Source organism: Patiria miniata, unplaced genomic scaffold (genome assembly GCF_015706575.1).
Source record: "Patiria miniata isolate m_02_andy unplaced genomic scaffold, ASM1570657v1 HiC_scaffold_5, whole genome shotgun sequence".
NCBI lineage: Eukaryota > Metazoa > Echinodermata > Asteroidea > Valvatida > Asterinidae > Patiria > Patiria miniata.
In genome coordinates, this window is record NW_024037072.1 from 26,528,650 (window position 1) to 26,556,105 (window position 27,456).

At 41.4% G+C, this 27,456-nt stretch overlaps 1 protein-coding gene and 1 long non-coding RNA gene across 4 annotated transcripts; one reads left to right on the top strand and one right to left on the bottom strand.

Moving 5' to 3' along the window:
• The first annotated feature begins 184 nt into the window (after positions 1-184).
• LOC119741062 lies at positions 185-1,152 on the top strand. Its single transcript, XR_005272714.1, has 3 exons — positions 185-446; positions 831-1,018; positions 1,109-1,152. It is a non-coding gene; the product is annotated as an uncharacterized LOC119741062 (long non-coding RNA).
• LOC119741061 (putative ATP-dependent RNA helicase DHX57) lies at positions 620-27,176 on the bottom strand. Of its 3 annotated transcripts, none has more exons than XM_038216709.1 (25): positions 27,059-27,176; positions 24,313-24,608; positions 23,165-23,485; positions 21,541-21,699; positions 20,280-21,342; positions 19,491-19,612; positions 18,375-18,570; positions 17,436-17,560; positions 16,038-16,171; positions 14,690-14,744; positions 14,122-14,336; positions 13,271-13,377; positions 12,246-12,352; positions 11,446-11,619; positions 10,247-10,410; positions 9,121-9,197; positions 8,523-8,618; positions 7,103-7,243; positions 6,558-6,653; positions 6,161-6,244; positions 5,612-5,749; positions 4,718-4,894; positions 4,211-4,300; positions 2,391-2,534; positions 1,149-1,292 (listed from the first exon to the last, which is right to left on the bottom strand). In XM_038216709.1, exons 2-25 carry the CDS (start codon positions 24,546-24,548, stop codon positions 1,149-1,151), a joined length of 4,365 nt encoding a protein of 1,454 aa, XP_038072637.1. In that variant the 5' UTR covers positions 24,549-24,608; positions 27,059-27,176. The 3 variants fall into 3 exon arrangements, with proteins under 3 accessions (XP_038072638.1, XP_038072637.1, XP_038072636.1); XM_038216708.1 differs by having other exon boundaries at positions 27,052-27,176; XM_038216710.1 differs by lacking the exon at positions 27,059-27,176 and having other exon boundaries at positions 620-1,292; positions 24,313-24,548.
• Between the last annotated feature and the right edge of the window lie 280 nt (positions 27,177-27,456).

Here is a 27,456-nt window from a genome sequence, read left to right on the forward strand (position 1 = left end):
AATGAGCTGCACGATGGCTGTGATGATGCGACTCCTTTGTAGGCAGGTGCACAGGTCCCCAGAGGGCCAAGTTGTGATGTCCTTGCTCACTGCGTTGTAATGAGCTGCACGATGGCTGTGATGATGTGACTCCTTTGTAGGCAGGTGCACAGATCCACAGAGGGCCAAGCTGTCATGTCCTGGCTCACTGCGTTGTAATGAGCTGCACGATGGCTGTGATGATGCGACTCCTTTGTAGGCAGGTGCACAGGTCCACAGAGAGCCAAGTTGTCATGTCCTTGCTCACTGCGTTGTAATGAGCTGCACGATGGCTGTGATGATGTGACTCCTTTGTAGGCAGGTGCACAGGTCCACAGAGAGCCAAGTTGTCATGTCCTTGCTCACTGCGTTGTAATGAGCTGCACGATGGCTGTGATGATGCGACTCCTTTGTAGGCAGGTGCACAGGTCCTCAGAGGGCCAAGTTGTCAGGTCCTTGCTCGCTGCGTTGTAATCAGCTGCACGATGGCTGTGATGATGTGACTCCTTTGTAGGCAGGTGCACAAATCCACAGAGGGCCAAGTTGTCATGTCCTTGCTCACTGCATCGTAATGAGCTGCACAATGGCTGTGATGATGCGACCCCTTTGTAGGCAGGTGCACAGGTCCACAGAGGACCAAGTTGTGATGTCCTTGCTCACTGCGTTGTAATGAGCTGCACGATGGCTGTGATGATGCGACTCCTTTGTAGGCAGGTGCACAAATCCACAGAGGGCCAAGTTGTCAGGTCCTTGCTCACTGCGTTGTAATGAGCTGCACGATGGCTGTGATGATGCGACTCTTTTGTAGGCAGGTCCACAGAGGACCAAGTTGTCATGTCCTTGCTCACTGCGTCGTAATGAGCTGCACAATGGCTGTGATGATGCGACTCCTTTGTAGGCAGGTGCACAGGTCCACAGAGGGCCAAGTTGTCATGTCCTTGCTCACTGCGTTGTAATGAGCTGCACGATGGCTGTGATGATGCGACTCTTTTGTAGGCAGGTCCACAGAGGACCAAGTTGTCATGTCCTTGCTCACTGCGTCGTAATGAGCTGCACAATGGCTGTGATGATGCGACTCCTTTGTAGGCAGGTGCACAGGTCCACAGAGGGCCAAGTTGTCATGTCCTTGCTCACTGCGTTGTAATGAGCTGCACGATGGCTGTGATGATACGACTTCCTCGGGGACAGGTGCATAAATCCATATTGGGCTGTTGGATCTTGTCCTGCAGAAGCTGGTCTAGCTCCAGTCTCAGCTCCCGCACCAGCTCGGCCACCTGGCAAAGAGAAGATATACCAGACTGGTTTAAAATATGGGGTCAAAGTGGTGGCGCTTAGGCACAGTTTTTCATCCTAATTCTCCTTACACAATTTTTTTTTCAAACAAGGGACAATACTGAATCCTCAAAAAAACCTTTGTTGGGCAGAAAACCAATGGTAACTTCTTTGACTTTTAACTTTCAACATACCTAAAGTCTCATGTAAAGTAATAGTGGCTAGGTTCTACCGCACTTTATCCTTCAAAAATTTCTTGAAACAATTTTTTACGGATTTTAAAGGATCTTATAAGATAAAGATTTACGGTAGCATCATGTGACAAATCTCTTTTGTGAGTTTGTGAGGTTCTAAAAAAAACCCAGGAAAACTTAACGTTTAGGACAGTATGCTCTGCCTGGTGTCAGAAGACACAGTCTCCTGACATCGTCTGTCTTCTGACGATCGGCAGAGCATACTGTCCGAAACGTTGAGTTTCCTTGGTTCTTTTCAAAACCTCACAAACTCACAAAAGAGATTTGTCACATGGTGCTCCCGAAACCTTCATCTTATTGTTATCTTCACCATGCAAATATTCAAATCTTATTTGAAGGATCCTCAAAGGATTGCGTTAGCCACTGGAATGTTTTTAATGGGTGCGTTCGATAAGCTTCCCCGTTTATACACAGGGTTACACCCGGGGAAGCCACCAAATGAGGCTACTCAAAGTGTATTTGCCTAGGCATTCTACGATGTATTTGCCTAGGCATTCTACGGTGTATTTGCCTAGGCATTCTACGGTGTATTTGCCTAGGCATTCTACGGTGTATTTGCCTAGGCATTCTACGGTGTATTTGCCTAGGCATTCTACAGTGTATTGCCTAGGCATTCTAGGAAAATTAAAGTCAAAGGTCGTTTTTGGGTGGGACTTTAAAATGTAAACACACCAGGCATATTGTTGTCTGGGGTAGTGGTGGTTGACACCAGGGCAGACATGAGGATCACGTGATGGCTAATCAAACGCTCTTATGCAAGTTTCACTTACACTCGTAAGCTAATCGAAAGCACCCAATATGAATCTAATCTTACAAATTGTAACACACAGATTACAAATGACAAACCTCGACAGTGGCAACATTGAATCGAATCCAGCCCTCGTCCAGGGAGATGATGAAGCGCCCTCTATCCATATTTATGGAGAGATCACAGCCTCCAAACAGCAGTAGCGGATACACAGACACCATACTGCAGTCACGGATGTACACCTAGTTGACATGGAAATTTGGTATAGCATCAGAGACCCATTGCATCACTCTGCTTACCGTTAGCAAACAAATACCCCGCTTAGTTGTTTATACAGATATTCTTTGCTATAAACAGTTACTGTGTTACCCAAGCGAGCAAAACATTTGCCCAAAAACATGGCGTAGACCTTTCAAAAGAGTTCTATCCTTACATAGAAAGTTAGCGTGCAATTTCTTTGCTATGCTGTAAGCGCAGAATGCCATAATAAGCACAGAAACTGTTCCTAGAGCTGTGCGATTTCACGACTTAAGGGTATGGTAAGTTTGTGCTATGTACAAATTGTATTATACTACCAGGTGTTCGCTCCTTACATGAAGCAGAAGACACTGCTAAAAACATATGAGGCAAATAAAAAGGCACCTTGGGGTTCTCTCCTATCACAGTAACTACTAATTGTTGCAGAACCTTTGTAATATTTGTCCATATTATCTGCAAACAAAATGTGTTTTTCCTGTCCACATGTGTGAAATTCTGAGCTTTCACTGCTTACTGTGATGCTTACCTCATATTTGCTAATCAATATTTCCCACTGTTAAAGCCAGAGTCCATCATTTGCAGCTATCCAAAACTAACTGACGTAATTATTGTTGAAAAATATATTTGGTTGAAAGATAGTAATGGGACTAAACTCCCTTTGAAATTATTCTTTCTGGCAAGCTGTCATTTTGAAGGAATCAATGAAAGAGGCCTTTCCAACGGTGCGTCTTAAGAAGCACCGTTGGAAATTTCCGTTTGTAGTTCGTTCGTTCGCGCGCGTGGTTGCTATAATTCGTCGGATCAGTGCGCGACATCGCGTAGCTGCAATTGGCTCGGTGAGAACATGTCTCGGACGCTGAATTCAGGCCCGATTCAAAACATGATTCAGCAACTTTTGATTTGAAATCGAGATCCTAGAATGTTGTTTTTCTCGAAATATACAGCTGAAGCTAAGCTGAAACTTCATCAGGTTAGTTGTTCAGCACCCTTGTTTAGATTTTGAGCACTTTTGTTGCTTCAAACGAACAAAATGCACAACTTACAAATGATGGACTATATCTTTAACATGGTTATAAGCACCATGAAAAAACGGATCCATTAGGCCCCATCCACTGTACACACGGGCAATCTCACGTGTACCTCTCCAATGTGCTCCACACTGCATGTTCCAGAATGCGCACGTGTCCCGACTTTCGTGCACACATGTCGGACATTGATCGAGACCGTGCTTGAATTGGTCAAAACACCACTGGGCATGGCTTAGGATCAGTCTATTGGGCCCAACCGGCTTCATGAATAATAATAATTTGGGAGGCTAATCATCCTTACTCGCAGCTGGTATGCTGAATTGCGAAGGACGCGGCTACAACGTGGTTGGGCCGCTGGCACGTAAAGGCGCCTATGGCTGCCGGCCACATCGACCCATATACGACCACGGAGCACAGCCTGAGATCGAAAGTGTTTGATTTTTCCGGAGGGAGGAAAACCGGAGGGCCCGGAGAAAAACCCACGTGGCACAGGAGAGAACCAACGCACGACTCTACTCGCATGTGATCCGCGGCCAGGATTCGAACCGTGGTCACCTTGGTGAGAGGCGAGCGCTTTACGCACAAGCCACCCATGCCACCCTAGGAGATGAAGGAGGAGATAGTTGAAATACCTTTGATGTCTTGATCTTTTCATGAAACACCAGATAGGGGCTCTCATAGTGTCGCACTTGGAAATTGACTGATGATGGATGAACGTTCACCTGTTACAAAAACACACAAAACAGTGAACGGAAGAATGAGCTAAAACATGGAATGCAAGTGGTGCAATAGTGTAAAATAGCTGTGCATTAAATTTGCACCAAGCCTAAATAGAACTGATGCGCCACTTCTTGCATGGTCAGTAATAGTACAAATAGTTTCATGTGTATGTCTTCTTTATTCATGCACTTCAAATCCATCCAGTTGAATATTGGTGCTCTTAATATAATTAAGTTTATTGTTATGAAATTGTCCAAAAATAAAAAACAGCTGGTCTGCACAAATTGGGCTACAAATCGCGAAGACAGTTCCACGATGTGGCACACTTGAACAAATCCCAGAAATTCCAAAATTAACACACAACAGATTTCTTGGAAGCTAGATGATTAACAATTACAAGTACCACAGCATGTACTCACATAGCCATCATCTCTCGTCTTGAACCTGATATCTTCTGGCCTGGGTGCCTTAGGCACAGCCCCTGCACTAGTCTGGCTGTACTTGGACTCTGGCGTCATCACTTGTACCACGTTAGGATAGAGGGCAGCACATAGGACGGCAAGGACGAGCCGCGAGTTGTCTGCGTTTGCATTGCCCTTAAAAAAGAGGACAAGTGGACAATCATAAGATAGTCCTACAGCGCTTAGTGTCTAATCCCTGCGCAAACTCTGTGAGCAGGGCGGTATAGGTACTAACTTTCTGTGTTATAGGGATGAGATTGTCAATTTGAAAAAGGTCTGAAAATTGGATGAAAGTTCTAAAAGATGAATTTCTTTGTATATTGATGTCTTTCTCTCCGATAAAAAAATCTGGATCTCCTGTCTGTTAGTTCTAGCATTCCCCAAAAGGTGGATGAGTTAAATCTTAATCCTTGTCCGTACCTCAAAACAAGTACGACATTACCTTAGGAGCTGAACTGAACAGCGGCGTAGCCAGGGTTCTCACCATAGAGGGCGAGTGGGGGAGTGGATGATATAGTGTGCGGGTGGGGAGAGGGGGGGGGGTTGCCCAATTTCTGTTAAACCTGTTAACCATGGTAACTTATAGGACTAACAAATTTCCAGTGGGGGGGGGGGGGGGGGGACCGACTGGGGGTGGAAGGAGAGGAGGGGGGGGGGAATTTTTTTTTAGAGGGGGTGGGGGCGTACACCCCCCAAGCTAGTGCTGACCACCAATATAGCTAGATTTCTTACAATTACCTCAGGGTACCACACCCAAACAACAAGGTGAGTGCAGTTCTATATGTACCCGAGGTTAACACCACAAAACAACAATTAATGACCACCACCAACTACAAATTAAGACAGTCTTACCTCAGGTCCGCACATCTTGAGGACTGCATCCCCATTCCCTCCTGTCTTTCGGTCCATCATCTTGGAGCTCAGTCCTTCCTTGATGAAGCCGATACTGGACAGGAGCTCTGCAAACTGGTGCTTCATGCTTGCAATCATCTGTATGAACAAAAAACAAAACGCACTCTACCTGTGATACCCATTTCTTACTAGATGGATTTCCCAGCATAAATAAGAATGCACAACTATTTTTGCCTGTAAATTTCCTTCGGCAAATAAATTCTAGTACAGTTGTCATCAGGTCCTCCCAAGTCGTTATAAGTTACCCAGTCCCAATTCAAATTGCAAGGTACATGTATATTGAAATGAAAGATGAAAAAGCCATTCCTTTGCCACTGTTAATTTGACCTGACTTGTGACCAAACTTCAGGTTTGACTTGTGATTGACTTTGTGGCTGACTGGATTACAACTCTGATACCTTATCAAGACAACAGTTAAAAAAAAAAAGGAAAAACGTTTTGTGATTGGACAGCAACACTGATTACATTGCTATGTAAGTTACTGTTTACCTGGAGTGTTTTTAAGGACAGGAAGTTTTCATGGCAATACCGGTATCCGTTGTAAGATCCTCGCCCTATGCACGTGGTCCAGCCCTACAGGTGAGATAATAGTAACGATTATTCATACAACATCAATATAGCAAAAGGTCTTCTAATGCTTATCCCATCCAACCAAAGGAATTACCTTCCAATATGGCCACAGCTAGTGCATAAGGTTTGTTAGTACCCAGGCAACTATACATCTCTAAGAAATGGGCATTTCATTTGAATCCCCAAATGAACGTACCAGCAAGCAATTCAGAAACGAAATGCAGACATCAGTAAAGTTGAATATATTTATTGGATCTTTACATTGATTCCTCAACATCGTTATCGTTATTGTAATTCATGATGGTATTCATTTTACCTTGTAAGCTCTCAGCAATGTCAGGTGATCACTGTTGCCGATGGCGAACTCCAACTTCTTCTTGTCTGCTTGGTCTCGCTTGTCAAATGGTGCCACCTTGATTGACATACAACATTGTTATCTTGTCAGATTAATTTCCCTTAAAACTTCAAACTGCAATACATGGGTACGTGATTCTGAAAATACTGACACTGTCAGTGACTCCCTGCTACCATGTGTAAGACAATTTTTTTCAAAAGGCTTGGATATTTCTGACAGTTGATAATTTGTCAACATACTGAACAAACATCTTTACACTGTGATGCTCCCAAAGCTTATCCACTTTTGTAAAACCTTTTATTGAAAAGAAATAAATATATAAAATATAACAAATAGTAAATCGATCACTTCTCCACAACTTGTTATTTGAAAAATGAAAATATATTTGAAAAAAAAAAATATTTGAAAATATATTTGAAAAAAATATTCGAAAATAAAAATGTAAGTATGTTCCAGGAATCTTCACAAGATGTTCTCATAAAATCTAAATGTAATTTGATCCTTACGAAGGGTGACTTGAAGCTGAGACTAGCAGCAATAGTAAGCACTGGATCCAGGCAGCGAAAGATGGCGCCAAACAACATGAGTTTACCAATGCGGACGTCAACTGGTAAGGAGGCTAAGTGATAACCCAGGGAGGTCAAGCCCTGCAACAGAAATAACAACAATCCCAGGTTATAAAAATACACCCGGTGGGCTTTTTCTGTACAAGTCAATCTCAAATGTTTCAATGCTGATAGTGCCATGAGACCACACCTGAAACAATGTACAACATAAATCAATAAAAATTCATAATACCTGAGACAGTTTACCCATTAATTCCTATTGGTCGAGAGCCTGTGGTTTTAAACAATTGATAAAATACTGACAGGCTGGTTTTAAACACCGTTCCAGTGTCACATGAAATTTGAGACTCCTATGAAATCTGGTCCCTTTAACCCTTTTATTGGTTGAATGTTCACAATCTTTACTTAGGCATGCGCAATACTCTACCAATGAGTCTGTATTTCATAGAGTCCTCAATTCACACCACACCGGCACCGCCACGTTCTGCGCCACATTGTGCAGTACGCACCACACGAGAGGCACATACCATAAACATAGCTTGAGGGTGTTTAAAAAAACATGAAGTAAAACTGTTTAAGAAAACATTTGAAAATTAATTTTTTTTAACTCGGTTTTAATTTTCGACTGAAAGGTATTTATGAATTTCGGCTAGGGCCATTATCAACGTCCAGGCCCCAAGCCGGTACTTGTTTAAAACTGGCCAAGCATAAATTTATACTAAGAAGATTTTTTTCCTAGAATGTTCTGCTGAATATTTAATCAGACAATCTTACGAAGAATTTTTCGACCTGCCTAATACTTTGGGAGAATTTTTCAGGGCCTTGAAACCCAGTTGATGTGCTAGCCTAAGTGTCCTTTCTTTCAAAAGTGTACTTCTTGTGTACTTTGACATTCAGGGTACAGATGGTCCAAATTTACATATTACTGCTGAAACTTGACCAGTTAACCCAGACAATGGGTGTACCTTAACTTATTACACCTCAGCAGAATTTAAGTGCGGGAAAAAATGGATCTCCAACTTTCCCGCAGCTTAGAATAATAAACATCTCCAACTGCTACCTGCTATTGAGAATGCACTACTGGTATGCAGTTTGTATAAATAAATCAAATGCATAAAAACATCCAAGAACATGCATTTCCTGTATAGTAACATTCATTTAGTGTAACTCCATATAAAGAGTGCTGATGACTACTGTAAAACGCCACTATAAGGAACACAGCTTTACCAGACACTTGGCCATAAAAATAAAATAAAAACACAAACAAATGAAAAATACAAAAAAATACAAAAGCGAAAAGAAGTTAAAAAGCATGACAGGTCTAGACACAAAAATACAGGGATTACAATATGAGACTGACCTCCTCTTTATCAAGCGCTCCAAGATTCTGCAGTCTGAGGATGGCATCTTGATTGTTGGAGATTGGTGGAGGTTCTAGGAGGTTGGACAATACCTCCTGTCACACAAGCACAAAAAGAGTAAAACAAAACAATCAGTGCTGCTGTCTAGACTGTTGTGAGACTTTTCAAGACCTCTTTTATAATCAATTTAATAATCAATTTTTTTTAGATAAAAATGCTGGTGAGTCAAATAGCCTCAGTTTCATTATTTGTCTGATATCATTTATTCAGTATTTGACCCGATACATAAGAGAAATGACTGAAGTCGCACTTTTTCGAGAAAGAAAAAATTGGATGTTTGTGTTTTTGAGTTAACATTCATCTTCAGATAACTTGAATATTTTCAGCATTTAAAATCTCACTGAGAACTTAATGAAACCTTTTACAGATACATTGTCTAGACACATCTCACAATATTTTAACTTGACTCTTGAGATATTGACAAGAACACTCATACAATGTGTCTATATCAGGCTAGCTCTTTTGTGCATCAAGGATGAAAATGGCACAAGGGCAACCGACTATTCCTAAGCTGTAGATTGCCTAGCATGTTCTCACCCGTACAGACATTCCTTTGAAGAGGTCCAAGATCTTGACTCTGAGAACCAACTGCTCCAGAGGGATTCTCTGAATCTCTAAAAAAAAAAAAATAAGCAATGAATTTTTCTTCAATCTGTCCTAAACTTTGTGGCAATTTGCTAGAAAACTGCCCGACTCCTCCAAACTCAGTTTTTGGATTTTAGCACAAATGTCTGTCAAGCAATGACATCTTTGGATTAAGCACAGCCTGTAGTGTAAGAACGTAACATGAAATGAAATAAAATTCATCCTTTACCAGAATAACAATTTGTTTTAATTTGAAAAAAAAATGTATTGTTTTGGGTTTGATAAATTTCAGTAAACATTTCATGAAAACGTTACTTCCGGTTTTGTTTGATGACGTCATCAGTTGAAAATGTGAAAAATGAAAATGTATTTATTTAGACAGGAGACATATGCAACATAAAGTGAAAATAACTTCTGAAAATATAAAAACTACAAAAATTAATACTTGTATGTATTAATAACACCTAGTTTTCGGTCTGATGATGTCACAGCATTTAGAAGCCCAAGGTTAACATTGTACTGGGTATCATTATTTGTGCCACGAACATAGTCATTGGACATGGATCAAATATGGATTTGAATTAAAAAAAGAAAACTTTTTCGAATTCTCCCTACAATAGCTTCTGATCTGATGATGTCATGATTCTAAACCCCACAAAGTCATTAGCAGATGTCCATTGAAAATTGATAGGCAATTTGGTAAAACTTTGATGAACGCTTTTTTAAAATCGAAAAAGTTCAACTGTCTTTGACATGCTGCTAGAGGGCCCCATTTCGGGTGAAGAGACAAAAAAAAAAAGGAAAGGAAAGAAAAATAGGAAAAAAGAAACATTCAAACAATTTTAAAATGGTGATCAGGTTGAGCCCAATCACCCAATAAATACAAGATTAGCCTTGCCCAGTTGAGCTGGAGTTGGAAGTCACAGACAATGTTTATACTCAGAGATTATATCAGTTTAGCCAGCCAGTGACCCATTCAGTCAGAGGTAAAACTGGCCCTTCAAGTTCAGCAAAACACTGTGATAACCAACAAAGTAGTTGCATTTGAGGTTATCAAATGCTTTGAGTTAGCTGGTACCTGGGATCGGTTGGTCCCTGAGATGATGCTGGTATGTGTTGGCAGTGTACAGATGAAAGCATACGCCTTCAGTGACACGCCCCGCCCTCCCTCTACGCTGCAAGGCGTTGGCTCTAGACACCCAGGTCGTCTCCAGGCTTTCCATGCCCTTGGACGAGTCGTATCTAATGACATAGAGAGAGAGATGGGGAGCTGAAATTAGTCTTCAACAGCTCTTTCTTATTTATAATTGATTATGATTCTGTGAAGGAGTTCTAGTTCTCTATGTAATGGACAGCAACTTTCCTAACCTCCCTAAAAAAGGGGACAAACCTAACAAAACGACCAAACTAAAACAAAACAAAAATCAGCTGTATTCGTGCATATGAGATCATACACCATAAAACCCCTCTAAAACAACATGATGATTGTTTTATCAACTAAATTTGTTCCGAAGTCCAGACGAAATGGAATGTTGCTTTCTTTGCATGCATGCTAGTATTCATCCAGCCAACACATTGTACAAAACAATCTTGTATGCTTAATACGTAGTTAACCTATTTTGATTATCATTTAATCACAATCTGTATTTCAAGAATTGCCAAGGAGAACAAATAATGTAACCTTTCCACTATCAAAGACTCTTGAGGGAATGTTCACCAAGAGTGCTAATTAAGGATGCTGAATTGAAGGTAACTGATCCTGACTGAGAAAAAATATCAGAAATGGTGGCTTCCTACAAATCGTAACTGTTGAAAAACAGGAAAAGAAAACTATGACTTGTCGAAAAAAATTCTCTTAACCAGTTCACGCCTGAATTATTTTGACAAGAACGGAACAAGGCGTGGGATTACTTTAGACTCGACCTCATGCCAGGTGGGTTGAAGCCATCATACTCGTACAGCACACTCATATTTTGGGCCTCGCTCCCTGTGAGTGGGTAGCCGACAGATATTTCCGGCCTCGCTCCCTGCGTGTTTATCTGTTATCCGTTCCGAATACCATGAGATTGTTGCGTGTACTCACAGCCTCCGGTGCGAACTGGTTAAGTTGTACACAGCCTCAAAAGCAGGTTATTTTCAAAACTAATGTTAAACTTTTAGCCTTTGTTAACTGTGAACAACTTTGTTGTTGCAAAGTTCTGCCTCAATGTTCGCAGCATTTTAGTGGATATTCACAAAGGTGTTTCAGTGACTGAAAAAACTTCTGCAAGGATGTACCTTTTCTCTTTCATTTTTCCTGCATCAATGACGTACACGATATCGTCAATGGTGATAGAGGTCTCCGCAATGTTGGTAGCAATGACTATTTTGGTGACTCCTTCCTTAGGCTTGAGGAAGGCGGAGTTTTGCTCCTCGCTGGAGAGGGACGAGTGAAGGGGCACCAGCTTAAACCTGAGTGAGGAAAGAAAGAGGTCACTGTGAACCAATGCTCTGGTGTGTTCCTATGCGAAGACACAGGGCCGTTGCCTCAGGGTCTGGAGTACTGAATTCGTGGTCTGTGGGTAATCCTGCAGGTTGTGGGTTCGAGTCCAGCCTGGGGTTATTGTGCGTGTGCCCTTGGGCAAGGCACTTTGTCACTCATTGCTTCTTCCCACCCAGGAGTAGATGGGTACCTGTAAGGGCAACGATGGCTCCGATTGTGTTTGATTTCAGCTGCTTTGCGCCGAAATGGCAGCATTGAGCTGTATACTCCCCAGGGAGCTGAGATTGTCTTTGAATGTTTGATTGACCTTATGCATTAATAGTGTTAGGAGTTCTTTCCAACTGAAATCCAAGCTCCTTGGTCATGCAAGTGCTAAGGCGTCTGTACTAGTAACCAGGAGGTCATGGATTCGAGTCCCACCCGAATAGTTGGGACAACTCCGAGTACACAGTGTTTAGAAAGTGCGTTGGCAAAGCCACATTGAATTTACATCATCCCAACGCAAATTCCATCTCATGAATAACCAACCAAATGATAAAAATAGGGAGTATTAACGTCAGGTAATCTTCACTAAAGCCCCGTTGGTATTTCTTACTGTTTCTTGGCTCTGGGTCCACCGAGAGAACTTTGAAGCTGTTCATAGCAGGAAAGTATCTCAGCCAGTCCGGGGAGAAAGATAAGAATGGCTCCATCCTTCGGATACTGAGGAAAAACAAGAGAAGTTTAATACCTTACAGAGCAGATACATGCCTTGATTTAGAATAGATAAGTATTTTGTTTCTATGCCCTTAAACCCATGAGAACAAATGTGCATTTACCAGTACTTTGCAATCTGGAGACCCAAAATATGAGGCATTCTGGCACAATTAGACAGAACTGGGCACAGGTCATAGTGGAGAAAAATGTAAAAAAAAACAAATGGGGGTGATTTTTTCTTCAATATTCATATTTATTTGATATTTGTAATCTTTTAAACCCTAACTCCCTAGGCCTTTTTGCTAGGATGTAGCCTCAATCCTGCAAAATCCTACAATTGGCCTCATGGAAAACAAGCATATAGCCTCAATCCTGCAAATTCCTCCATTATTTCTTGAATATGGTCCGTGGAGGGGTGACCCACTGCCTGAATCTTGCAAAATCCTGCGGCAGTGACTGTCAATATGTTGAGGCTTGGCCAGTGACATCCTGGAGCAATACGGAGGATTTCAAGCATAATCCAGGCCTATTGTGCATGGCTGAGCAAAAACAACACAAGGTCTGGCCCAAGACCTTGACAAAGTGCATCCTACAAAATCACTAACGCACTTTTGCCATGTAACCTCAATCCTCCAAATTCCTCTACTTTGGCAAAGAGGATTTTGAAGGATTCAGGGCGGTTAGGGTTGATTATACCATGATGCAGTACCACAAGTACTCATCCATCACCAGTCTTCCCGTCCTAAGTCATACCACAAGCTATTCAAATGAACTGTGACAAGACACGACAAAGGTATTCCATTGTTACTGTTCTACTGTTATTTGTGACTGGACTTGTGACTGGACCTGTGATGGGCTTGTGTGATGGACTAGTGTGATACCGCCTCTTCTTACTGAGGTTGCAGAATAAGTTGAGATGCATACCTCATGATCCCCAAAGACAATCCAGGACACCAGTTCTTCGATCAGGTCATTATTGATCTTCTCCGCATCCATGGTACCTAGGACCTTTATGGTAGACTTGCTGTAATCTGTTTGGAGGAGGCCAAGTCCAGTAAATATGATGGAATCTGTTAGTCTAGGATTAGAAATGCATTAGTTGAGCTGGTATGGAGTTTACACACACATTTTTTTGTCATGAGCTGCAGATCTCACGATTAAATTCCAATTTCTTTCAATTTTTGACAATTTTCAACAGCAACATTTATTTCCAAACTTTCCAAATGTCCTTTGTTTGCAATTCCTGGGTCAACAAACTTTGCCATTGTTTGTTGAATATAAAATGGGATGTCCCATTGTGCTACAGGACTGCCTGGTCAAAAAAGCATTGTATTGCAAAACTAATAGAAATTCATATCATTGTTATCATCTGAACACCCCCCTCCACAAAGAAAATCAATCCTCCCATGCATATAACGGGTAACATGTGGTACCTGTGAAAGGATGTCCCAAGAGTCAACACTTTTTGACCGATTTTGACCTACCAATGTATTAATCACATACATTATCTGACCATTGGTGACCAGCCTGTGTTAAAAGTATAGCAGGAGGTGAGGAAGGAACTTTTGACCGTTTGTGACCTCTTAAATAACAGGAGGGTTAACTCAAAGTTAGGCTGTTTCCAAATTTGGCATTTTTGTTCACCACAGCGTATGTATGCGCCAATGTCTCTCAAAAGGCTTCAACCAGTCAAAGTAACAGTTAGTCAGTAAGTTAGTCTGTCGGGGAGTCAGTCAGTCAGATAGGTACAAAGAAGACACAAGTGAATTCCTTACCACAATATCTCACAGCCAGCTGTTGGACGGTGAGATTCCAATCTCTCATGTTGTCCTTGGCTGGTTTGATGGAGGTCGATGCCAACGCTTCCTCGATCTCATCTTCCACGCCTCCGTATTGGTAGTTCTTCAACTGTTTAGAGGTGCTGTCTGACGGCACGGCATTGCTGCGCTTGATCGGCCGAGAGTAGGTTGAATTCTCTTCCAGTTTATAGCTAAAATATCATTTTTTCATGAATTTATTACAATTATTGTAAAATATTTTATGAAGCTTTGAAAATAGATTCAAAAGGGGAGGATAAAAGGGCGTCTAAATCTCACTCGGCTGAGAATGGGAATGTGGGCTGTGCGGCCTGAACATCATGATGTAAGGTGATACGCTATTGGAAATAGACCCATTAGTTGCTGTATAACGACCCAAACTACCCTGCCTGTCATGGATTCATAAGGGAATAAATACATTGTAATACAATGTATACAAGTGCTGGTTAAATACATAACTACAGCGTTGAGTGTGTAAAGCAATAGAATAATCAATCAATTTCCAACGGAAATTGTGAATACCTACTTTGTCCATTCAATGGCGTCCTCCAGAAAGTACTGCTCAACTGGGAATGTTCTCCCTACAAGGAAGAAAAAAAAAGAAAAAAAAAAGAAAAGATAGGGGTTGTATGATTCTTCAAACAGACCAAATGTCAATTGTCACAAAAATATTAAAAACAAATACAAGGACAGTCTTGCAAGGAGTCATGTAATAACAACCTAATATGACTTGAAACAATGCACACAAAAATGTATCTCAGGTGTGCAACTACTGTATTCTAATTTTGTGGGTATTCACAATCCAATTAGATATATTCCTGAGCATAACAATAGTGTCACACTTGCAAAAGAGATTCTGCATCAAAGTTACAGGATAAAAGTAGGTTGGACTGTACTCTTCCTTCTTTCCAAGTGATTTTAAAACGCTATTAAAAACGAGTCAAGAGAAATAACCAGAGTTATTCAAGTCAATTCAATTCAAATTCAGTACTGGGTTTTGCCCGTCACTGAAGTATTTTATAAACACTGTGTACTTAGTCATAGGTGGAATTTTGCGCCGGGGTGATATAAATCAAATTAGGTTTTGCCCTTCACCGACGTTTAAACACTGTATACTCAGTGTGTTACCTCCCGAGTGAAAGTTAGAAAAAATCACTCGGGTGGGACTCGAACCCACGACCTCCTGCTTTCTAGTGCAGATGTTTTACTACTCGACCACTGAGCTAACGGGATCGGTTGGCTGGTTTGAATCTGATGTACATAGCAGCGGGTATGTGTACTTAGTGTTGTCCGAGTGCTTGAGAGAAAAAAATTCTACTACTTGGGTGAGACTCCAACCCACGCCCCTTTCTTACTAGCTTGCCAGCGTCGGCTGGCTGGTTTGGATCTGGTGTACATGAAGCAGCGGGTACCACAAGTGAAAAACTTTTTCTGCCCGCGATACCCTTTAAAAAAATGTTTTTGCGACCCGAGCTGTCCTGACTTTTTAGCCTTGAGTCTCAGTCCTTCTGATTTGAGGCGTGCGATCACACCCCCACACCATTGCACACCTAAAAGCCTCCCGAGAAGTGTGAATAATTGCATGCCTGAATTTCCCTGGACCACAGATCACACACCTAGAAAACCACACACCTAGAAAAAACACACACCTAGAAAAATCCAGGTGTGCCTTTTTCCACACGCCTGTGATTTTCAAATCAGAAGGACTGGAGTCTTGCTCATCTTTTGATACCAAAAACATAAAATTTGGATTGTAATTGGTCAAAACTTCACGTGGTTGGGCTTAACGAATAAGTCTACTGAATTTGGAATTTGCTGGAATTTGTGTGGGTTTTTTTTGGAAAACGTTTTTTGGAGAAAGAAAATCTGCTCACCTGGTATGTCAATGACCGGGCAGCCGTTGAAGTAAGATGAGAAGAGTTCTGCATTGAGAGTGGCGCTCATCAGTAACACCCTCAGGTCCTTCCTCTTGGGCAGAAGATCTCGTAAGACCATCATCAGAAAATCACTGGTCAAAGGAAGAATCAAGATCGTAAGTCCCATTCTCCTGATTACATTCACTAATTCCTATAGGCAAGTACACTCAACCAAAAAAGAAAGTCCCCCCTTCCAACACTTTTTTGTCTAACTCAAAAACTACTGAGCACCTCTCGCTCAAATAACGACTATCAGTACAGAAATTCCTTAGCAATCCAGCCATGCTCTTTATTGGGTCCAAAACAGTGATAATGTGCACAAATTTATGCAATTTATGACAAATGATACCGCAAACAGTTGCACTTTTAATACGTGCAACTTGTGGTTCACACTCACCTTGCACGTATACAAAAGTGCAACTTTTTTTTTGGTACCATTTGTCATAAATTGCATAATTCTGTACACATTATCACTGTTTTGGGCCAAACAAAGAGTATGGCTGGATTGCTAAGGAATTTCTGTACTGATCAGTCGTAGTTTGAGCAAGATGTGCCCAGTAGTTTTTGAGTTAGACAAAAAAGTATTGAAGGGGGGACTTTCTTTTTTGGTTGAGTGTACATGTACAATGTGATAACCACTCAAAATCAAAATCATGTTAGTTTCCACTCTCATGAAGGCCTCCTTGTTAATCTCTCTGGCGGAGAATTCAGGAGGAAATTTCTACCAAGTACCAAGTCGCCCATGCTATGGAAATTCCAAGTGTTGAATAAAACTTAAAACTTATTTTTGTTAACCGAAAAGGGTACACTTTATGGCCCTCTTCATGCAAATTTTGGCATAAAATAGAAGAATTATCTTCCTCATCCTCCCGCATCATCTAAATGGAAAAATAATCCACAGTGATTATTCATGTAACTTGTAAACTGAGAAGATGCGTATTATTCATGTGATGCATAAAAAGGACATTATTCTGTATTTTTGGTGGCGAAAACAATATATGCCCCCAAAAGCACCATAAATTCAAATTAACATTTCTATGAGAACACTAGTAACTATGAGTGCACAAACCATGCAAACTCATGGTCAACGCCACCTCAAGTCATATCACAATTAAGTCACAAGTTAAATCACAAGTATGATCATAAGTGAAAAGGAATGGCACAATTTGTTTGAAGAGACCGATACCCCTTTGGTCAAGGCCCAGGGGCCGAGTGCCCAAGAAGATCTCGGACAGAACAACTGGGAAGACCAAACGAGTCAGATAGCATGTGGAACCTAGCTGTGACCAATGCTGTCTTGGAATGCTGTCTTGGAAACTTTCAATGACTTGACTACATCTCTGGAGCATTGCTTACCTCTCTTCACTCCTTTCGTGCACCTCATCCACGATGACGTGACTGACACCGTCCAGATTGAAATCTCCTTCTAATCGACGCAGCAGGATACCAGTCGTGCAGAACAGAAGTCGAGTGGAAGTAGACTAATAAAGGAAATTACATCACACATTACTCAGTCTGTTGTTATTGCGCTTGTTACAAAAATACAACCCCTTTAATTTTGATGGAGGAACATTATTTTGGCAAGTTCTTTACAACTTAATTATTTGAGTGCTCTTTACAAAACGTAATACATACATGTAGGAAGAAAATTTGTTTTTAGCATTTCCTAGTGGTGGGCTAGTACATCTCAAAATCCCAGCATTGAGTTAATTTGTGAGCAAAGAAGAGTCAGATACATGAAAAAAAGATAGATTGTTTGATTTTTGATTTGTGTGCAATAAACAGTTTTGTGAAAAATTTAAAGTTTCTGGAAAGGTATTTTTCTCTGTCAAAACAGATTCTGTAGAAACATGGTTTCGTGTAGCAAATTGCTGTTAAATCTCTTTGAAACTGGTTATCATGAATTCATACTGTAAGACTGTGACACAGTGAAATGAAAAAGGCAATAAGTGAAATAAAAGAAAACATGAACAAATGTTCATGCTTAGAACAAGGATATATGAAAGCTTAAAAAAGTGGGCAATTACAAGTAAAGAAGGGTATTACTTTTCTTTTTTTAAGACTTTTCAAGTCAGGAAAATATAAGAAACATTTCAGGTGAGGTAAGGGAGAAAAACATACATGTAGCTAAAAAAAATTAACGAAAATACATTTTCTAAAAGCAGTGGGCTCTTTGGCATGTATTTCAGGGGCTAAATAACCCCAATCCCCCTATGAGCATAGCTTGCATCAAAGACATTGACTATTCCAGGCAACTCGCTTCATGACATTTTAGCACATTTTTTAATGTATTACCTGTTTGTTCTCCAGTCTGATCTGGTACCCAACCACCCCACCCAGCTTGACAGCCCTCTCATTGGCCACCCTCTCAGCGACCGCCATGGCCGAGATACGCCGAGGCTGAGTGCAGATGATGTTGCACAGCGAGGGGCCGGGGATCTTGAGAGAGGCATCCAAGATGAACTGGGGCACTTGGGTTGTCTTTCCACATCTGAGGAGAAATCAAAACATGTTAAGGTGAACAAGGAAAATTTACAGATGCGCAATTCCATGGCACAGTGTCGGATGTAAAGATGTACATTTTGGAAAATTCAAAATTGTACATAAGAAAAGCTGTACATGTAATCATAAAGAGGATTTTAATTCTGATAAAACGTATCAGTTACTAACGTATTTAACCACTTGCCTTCAGGATTATTTTTGGTTGAAAAACCCCATTTAAAAAAAAATTAAGATATATCAGTCAAATTTGTAAATTAAATCAAACACCACAAATAGGCCTACTGACTATTGAGAGTCATTTATACAATATTTGTATGATAATTTCCACCGTAACTTCACATTTTGCAAAACTCTGAGGCCCAACCACAGACTCACAGAGCGATATTTGCTACGAGGACAGGCTGTGTAAAGTGGCCAAGTTCAAGTTACAGACACGGTGTGTACAAAACCAATGGGAATCACTGACATGCACACACGTCCACCGCCGGACACTTGGGGAAAGCTTGATGATTTAACCCGTCAACCGCCCCTGCGAATATACATTGCCAGATCGTGCTTACATGTCCTCCGGTATTAACTGGTATTTCAATAAAATACAGATACTACGCTTGAAAATGATATGCATGTTTCATTTGTGGCATTTGGACTCTTTTAAAGTTTTAACATTGTGGTTTTTACATCCGTGGAATTGCCCAGAAGCACGATATGAATGATTTAATCAAATAAAATTATAAAACAAATGAAACTACATGGGAAAATATATTGATGTTAATTAATCAATAAGCTCAGCTTGGAAGAAAAACAATTAAATTTTGGATGTGGACGTGAGCACATGATTCAAAAGTACAGGCATAAAAGCTCTGTTTAGTTCATGAATTGAAGAGTTAATGCAAACATACTTTTGCTTACCCGGTCATTCCGCTTACAACCACTACTTGGTTTCTGTCCAGGGTTTCCAGGATGGTTCCCTGTTCCTTCCATGCTGGTAGCTTTTGCCTATCAGCCAGGAAGCTCTTGTAGGAATGAGAATGCTGCCGACGTAAAACAAAAACCACACAATGCAGAGTTTGTGGAAGTGTGTGAATTGTTCAATACCAGTACGGAAGGGTAAAACTTACAGCATGCACACTGTATGAGTGCCTAATGCACACAGAGGCCGTCATTCATTTAGTTTGCGGACCATTTTTGTTCTTCTTTAAAGCTTCATGCAGAACGTGATGCATTGCCATTGGAGACGAGCAATGTTACCAACATGTTCCCATACTGTTCCTAGTCCCAGAAGTCCAGCCAGGCAGAATTCAGAGCTGACCATTTCAAGCACGGAAACTGCCGACACACCCCTTATCGACTGATTCAAAGGGCAAGTATTTGTTTTCGCACTGCAAATACACTACGTGTAAATTTGAACACATTTCATTTTATTTTAGCAAGTTTTGCAATGAATGGTGCGTGACACCAAATACTTGCATGCTTCACGTGTCAAAGTCAAGTGTCAAACTATGTGCCAAATAGTTAGTGCAGAAACAAAAAAAAGGTGCATCTGCAAGCACTGTTTAACTTGGTGTGACAAATCCAAAGCCCCGACATTGCAAAGAGCAGGCCAGTTAGGCTTAAAAAAAACCTGTAACATTTGTTTTGATTCTGTATGGAAGGAAGATGTTAGAGTTTTTAAAGAAAGAGGAAATGGAGACTTTGTACCTTCTTTTTCCTAAACTGCTCTTTGAGAGTCCTGTTTTCCCTCTCAATGGCTCTCTTGTCTCTTCTCATTGGTTGGTTTTTCTCAGCTTTCACTGGTGCAGGTTCAGACTCTATTTCTGAGGAGGAGCTCCCTCCATCCTCATCGGTGCTATCAGAGTCCTCGCTTTGCTCCCTGCCAACTGGTGTGTCCTTTCCCTTGGCTAAAGCACACGAATTGCTAGGTTTGTGTCCAGTCGAGTTGTCAGCTGCAGCATTCTGAGGTTTTCCACGACCAGCTCCCTGCTTAAAGGCCGGTTTCTTCTCAACCGGTTTAGCTGCGGAAGGTGCGAGACTCAGTGGCAACAGCTTCTGTTCAAGAGTTTTAATCATCTGAGGAGCATCTTCAAGAACTGACACAAGCGAGAACACGACCGGGGAGGCACTTTCAGCAATCTCCTTGGCCTCTTCAAACAACAAGTTGGAGATGTTGAGGCTCTTGCCGATGGGGAAGTCTGGATTTGAGGTGAGGAAGGCCACGAGAGGAGGTTCCATGGGATACAGGTTACCCTCGGGGAATCTGATCTCAAGCTGATAGACCTGAGCATCGGCATTGTCGCAGAGCTCCTGGTAGGACTTACTGTGACCCTCTCTCTTATGCCAGAACTTGCATTTGGAACCAAACCGGCAGTGGCCCTGCTGATAGAACCTGCAGAGACCGACGCTGGATAGAGACCTGTCCACCATCTGCTGCTTCCTGTTCTGTAAGCTGCGGGCCTTCTCCACAAAGTGGTCCGTGACATGGGGCAGGTCAAAGTTCATGACCCAGACCCGGTTGGGTATCCTCTCGTCAAAGTCCTCCTGGTATATGGAGCTCAGAGCCATGGCTTCCTCCTCTCTTTGCTGCAGGGCCTCCTGCATCTGTCCATCGGTCTCCCCTCCCCCTTGGCTCTTGGTCCGTTTCCGTTTGTGTTTGTGCTTTGGTGAAAAGTGGAAGCATTCTTGCAGGAGATGATCCAGTGCCTGGCCAACATCGCCATTTGTCTCTTCCAAGGCTGCAAGACAGTGATCCCGGTGAAAGCCGTATCTACATGGTTTAAAGAACATGAAATTGAAGCCACAGAACCAATGATGCACTAAAGTGGAAAAACAAAATGCAAAATAACAGCTATGAATATTGCTTGTGTCTGACTAGTTGTCAGCTGATTTTTACTCCACATTTACAAAGTTGATAATCCCACCTTCAATTTGTAACTTCCCACTCAATTCATCCAGTTATACTCACTTTAGAAGTTTAAGCAGAGCATATTTGTTGACAAGTTCCTCCTGAGACTCATTTTCATTCTCTGCTTGGAAGCCTGTAGCACCCTCCAAAACCATGCTTTTGTCTTGAGTCCAGAAGCGGAAGTCACTTCGATTGTGTAATTCATCATAACCTTGCTCACTGTGCACAATTAGAACAGAAGAGAAAACTACATGTAACATTTACTAATCTTTGGAATGACAATGAATCACCTGAAGCCACTACAGGCATTCCTGTGTCGCCTATAAAGGCATTCCCTTGTCACTGTTCATCCCCAGCAACTTTTGACCTGACTTGCGATTTGACTTATGGTTGACTGCTTATGATTAATCTAAATGTATTAGCAAATGTACTACATTGTACAAGTAGTAAAGTAAAGTCTGTCACGAGCCAATATGGGCTCCGTGCACAAGTACACCTTCAACGGCCAGAAAAGGAGAGTTGGGGGTGACCAAGACTGGTTCCTGGTCCATCCACTGCGTATTTCGAATGATCCAAAGTTATTGGGGGCGGGGATCAGTCTGCAAAACTATCACAAGTTAAATTCGAACGTATTTGCGCACCTACGACGCTTGACGCTCTCGCGCAAAGACGCTACGGCTGAGCTTTGTGCACATTCAGGAGAAATAAGTCGTGCGTACTTTGCACGCAAACCAGTCCCATACGCACATGTGGTGTCCCGACAAGGGGCTCTAAAAACAGGTAAAACGTGCCCTCTTTTGTTGGCGCACGGAGCCCATAGCCCTTCAGGCCAGTGTTTATCTCCTGTTTCCTCGGCATGAAACGATCGAGGATATTTATATCCCCCCCCATGGGATGCCAGTCCATCGCAGGTTACTTCCCAGCTAATACCAGTACCCATTTATACTCCTGGGTGCAGAGGCAAGTGGGGGTGAAGTGGCTTGACCAAGGAAACACATATGGCCAGCAGCTGGATTTGAACCCCTAATCCTCTGATTGCAAGTTACAAACCCTAACCACAAGGCCATGCACACTCACTCTCCCTTGTATTGCATATTGTGTTCATTCACTGATGAATCAATAGAATCATAGTGTTGGGCGGTTTTTGGGCGCTACAGTGAGTAATGGGATAACTCGTTATTGAGTTGTGAATTTCATATTGGGTTTTACCCTTCGCAGATGTATAACACTGTATACTCAGTGTTGTCCAAAGTCTTGCAAGAACATTTCACAAGCTCACTCGGATGGGATTCAAACCCACGACCTCCTGCTGACTAGTGCAGATGCCTTGCCACTCTTCCACCAAGCTTGCCGGGTCGGCTGGCCGGTTCGAGTCTAATGTAACAGAGGGTACTGCAACCAAACTTTTTGTAAGCTAGAATTTGCGTCGGGGAGAGGTAAATTGACTTGTGGTTGATGTGTCATTGAATTGTGATCGACTGGTGATTGACTTGTTATTGACTTGTTATTGATTGGTGATCGCCGTGATTGGCTTGTAATTGACTTGCGATTGAATAGTGATTGACTTGTGATTGACGTGTGATATTGACCTGTGATTGAGTTGTGATTGATTCGTAATTGCTTGTGATTGACTTGTGACTAGCTTGTGACTGACTGGTGATTGACACTTTTACAACCCCAATACCTGATCTCTGATGGTTCACTCCCCTGGAGTTCCCTCAAGACGTCCCGGACCAGTTCTTGATTCTCAGTTGTCATGCGCAGCTGCTGCATCTGCACCTTCCTGGGTTCACCCCTGCCACGCCCTCTGGGCCCACCCCTGCCGCGCCCGCGATACTCATCATTGCCACGCCCCTGGTGGGTTCCCTCACTGCCCCACCCTTGTTGCCTGTCGCTGCCTGAGGATCCTCTCCCTGATGATCCCGTTGAACCTCTTCCTGATGAACTTCTTCCTGATGAACCTCTTCCTGATGAACCTCTTCCTGATGAACCCTTTGATCCAGTCCTGAATCAAAATGTTACATGTTAGTTTGTCATAAGACAGGGATGTGGTTGACTCCAGACTGGGCCCTCGAGTGCAGAAAAAGATGCATAACAAAATCAGGCCATCTTTACTCACTCTTTAGCTTACAAAATTCTCCCAAATTTTCATGAGGCAAATACAAGGTCCTCAGTATTTCACCTGCCAAGTTTGAAGTCTCAATTCAATTTATAAAGGAGACTTTTCTTTTCTTTCTTGGTATTGTTCATCCACTGTTACTTGTGACTGGACTTGTGATGGACTCAACTACGTCCCTGTCATCCAAAAAGCAAATGAATGGAATTATAAACCTCACATCCTTCACATCAGCTTTGAAACAATTATTTCACTGAGTCCACCAATATGAACCAGAAATATCTGAAACGCTTTTGTTCAGGCCAAGCGGACTAAAAGTCTAAAACAAGAACAATGGCGATTATATTTGAGACATTTGGTCAAAGTTTCGGACATTTTAAAAATCTCCTCTTACCTTTCAGACATTTTGAATGTTTGATATGTAACCCTATCAGGAAACTGGCCTCAAGTCACCTGGAAGTGCCTGAAACTTAACATGGCCGGTTTCTTGATAGGCTTACATTTCAGATATTTTGAGGTTAACAAAATGTCTGAAAAGTCATTGGTTTTAACAGGTTTGTTTCAGACAATCGTAATGTCTGAAACGCAAAAAGGCATCAATAAAAATGTCTGAAATGGTGTCAACTCTCCGAAAAAATGCTTGCCACTAATCATGTTTCGGAAATTTTGTCGAGAACAAAAGCGTTTCAGACATTTCGGGATCATAATGAATGTACCTGTTGTTTCTGTCAGATGTCTCTCTTGGCATCAAGACAAAGTCATCATCAAGGTAGTCAAAATTCCCTTTTCTCGCTCCAGTCTCTGCAGCGAAACCAGAAGACCTTTGGCCTTTGCCCCCTCCGTGACCTCCTCCTTGACCTCCTCTGTGACCTCCTCCTTGACCTCCTCTGGGTTTGCTTCCTCTTCCGCCCCCTCTGTTGGGACCACCCCTCTTCCGAACAACATTGCTCATGTTGACCACGGTTGATACCAGTTTTGAAATTAATTACTGCTCCTCATGCCATTAATAAGTCTGAGGATCAAATAAATAATCATTTCAGGTGGTAGGGTTAAAAAATGATATAATTAGAAAATTATAACACAGACCCACAACATGTCATGTTTTAAGTGGCATTACCACAGCACATGCCTCTGCACCAAATGCTACATTATTGTTGTGTACAACTTTTTGTTCACTGTGTGGTCGCTCAAATTGACATCGTACAACATCAAGAAACTTTTTGTCTGATGATCCTTCGACCATTACTTTCTACAAAAGTACTACCAACATTTTTATAGGTCACTTATATGCCATTTTTTTTTCCTTTACATGTATCTTTTGCTTGATTAGTTTTGTTCTTAGGTTTTAATGCTAAGGTGCTTGTATTAATATTATTCTATTATTATTATTATAAGTATTGTAACAATATTTAAATTTTAAAGGTTTTTCATGTTTTTAATTTTTTTTTTAATGATTGGTAAGCGCCTTGAACATCATTTTAAGGGATTGGGCGCTATATAAGATTATATTATATTATTATTATTAAATAATCACCCTATATTACCCTAGTAGTGGCAGAGATGTAGTTGCGTTTAAGGTAAATTGTACTTGTTCAGTCAGCGAGTCCAAGCAGCAATGTAAAAGCTATGGGGAAGTACAGCAATCAGTGGGCTACTGCTAAGAACTTTTTTTTCACAATTTCAATCATGCAAAACATCGTTCAGCATGGATTTCGCAGCCTTTGGCTTTAAATCTAAATTACTTGGGTTCACAGAATAGCCAACTGGTTCATAAGCCATGTTAAGTCGATCCTAGTTTGCATTTTTTTGTATCTGTAAATGCCCCAACTATACCAAGTTTCATCCCATCTACATGTATGCGCATTAGGGGGACATTTGATAGGCGCATATATTATTAATGGCGCTAGGCCTATTACTAGTAACACCAGCTCCATGGTACTACTTAGGCCAAAAAAAAATACTCCTGCTTCCGGTTTCCCTACCTACCCTATTCTGACAGCCCCTAGTAATTTTTTTATGGGACAAATGAGAAAAAAACGCGCAAAACCATCAATTTCTACCTTTTAGTTTTATACCCTTGACTTCACGCAGACGCCTCCATATGATCGTACACAAAAAAAATTGGTCTAAAAAAAAAAATTCCCTACCTACCTACCTAGGCCTACCTTTTCGAATGCAATGTTATATAATCGGAACCAGAACTTTGTTTTTTGGCCTTACTTAAGTTACTAATACTACTTTTACTAGAGTGCGCGCGCGCGTGTATGTATGATTTATTGCAGTCACTTACGAACCGGATAGTTGGGGCGTAACAATTCCTTTAGAAAGTCAAACCCAAGACATGCTAGAAGAACTTTTTAGTTAACTGAGGAATAAAATACATAATCTGTTATAAAGTGTTAATCCATGCTTATTTTGCACAGCATTGAGCACATTACTGAAGCATAGTCGTGTTCCCTAACGTGGCGCACTTCGAAGCTTGCCCAAATTTCCTCGTGTAGTGTTGCCAAACCTCTTTGTTGACAAACCTCAAACTCATGTAGTGAAATACTGGTACTTTTACCTTATTAATGCTTGCTGTTTAACCTCTGTGAACAATTTCGGTTTCATAAAATTTAAGCCGAAATTAAAAAACGGTGGCGTCCGGAAATTGGGCACAATTTGGCGGAGTGTTCCCTAACGTGGCGCACTTAAATAAATCTCGGAAAATTCCAAATTAACATTTAAGAATTTCTGTAAACTTGATAAATTCTGATAAATTATTATTATCTCTACCTACATACCCAGCCAGATGTTTGTCACAAAAATATTTTCTTATTTTTCGGGGCATTTTCAAAGGGTTCACTTTGCACTTGAAAATAAAATCGGAAAATCACGCCAAAATATTTTTTTCTTTTAACTTTGTAGCGGGTAAATAAACTCGCGATTTATGAACGGGAGTGTTTATTACTCCTAGAACTATGAGGCTCCACGTAGTGGAGCCTCATAGGTTCAGAACCCCGCAAAATTGTTGTCAGCACAAAACACTAATTAAGTACAAAAACGTCCATCCCAACGAAGCCGTTTCCCACAGAACCGCTGCACAGTTTGCCCCTAAACTCCGTACAATATTTTTGTACTTAATTAGTGTTTTGTGCTGACAACAATTTTGCGGGGTTCTGAACCTATGAGGCTCCACTACGTGGAGCCTCATAGTTCTAGGAGTAAGTGTTTATAACTTGATGAAATTTCACTTTCTGTGAAATTTCAGTTAAAACTTTTGCTCTAGCTAGGCGCTACAAGCGAAAAATCAAAGTGCGCCACGTTAGGGGGCGCGCCACGTTAGGGTACATCAACAACATAGCACTCATCAAGCAGTCAAGCAGACTTCAGTGAATGTGTAATAATTAATATACAAAACTCATCAAAACTCAAAATTCAAAACATATCACATGGAATAAACAATGAAATTTTGTATCAAACATGTCAATGGCAGGCCTAGCTAGCTGTAGCTGTATTAGAGGCCTGCTCATGGCTCGCTCGCGCTCAGCCAGGCTGGTATTTCTCATCTTGTGTTGTTCATCGAATCCTGATCCTCAATGGTACGTACGTGCGGCGCGTGTGATGGTGCAATTTCTCACCGCACCACAAAATTCCTTGACCTTCAGCTTCATGCATTAAGGGACGTTCCATTTTGGAAGAAGGTAAAACCATGGAGGTAGGCATTCCTACGTCCTTTGTATGTATACTGCCAGAGTTAGACGAAAGAGAAAGTCGATCTCGTGCATTTAAACAGTTCTATTTAAGTTATGAGTGTATTTGTGTAACAGTTTTCTTTTTTTTATGAAAACAAAATGCACACTAAAATGTTCTGAAAATCC

Excerpts from the sequence above, each read along its gene's own strand:
- LOC119741061 (XM_038216710.1), bottom strand. The coding sequence starts at position 24,548 with ATGAGCAATGTTGTTCGGAAGAGGGGTGGTCCCAACAGAGGGGGCGGA. Across the intron at positions 10,411-11,445 it reads GGAAAAATGAAAGAGAAAAG|ATACGACTCGTCCAAGGGCA; the intron begins GTACATCCTTGC and ends CTATGTCATTAG. Across the intron at positions 9,198-10,246 it reads CAGGGACCAACCGATCCCAG|AGATTCAGAGAATCCCTCTG; the intron begins GTACCAGCTAAC and ends TTTTTTTTTTAG.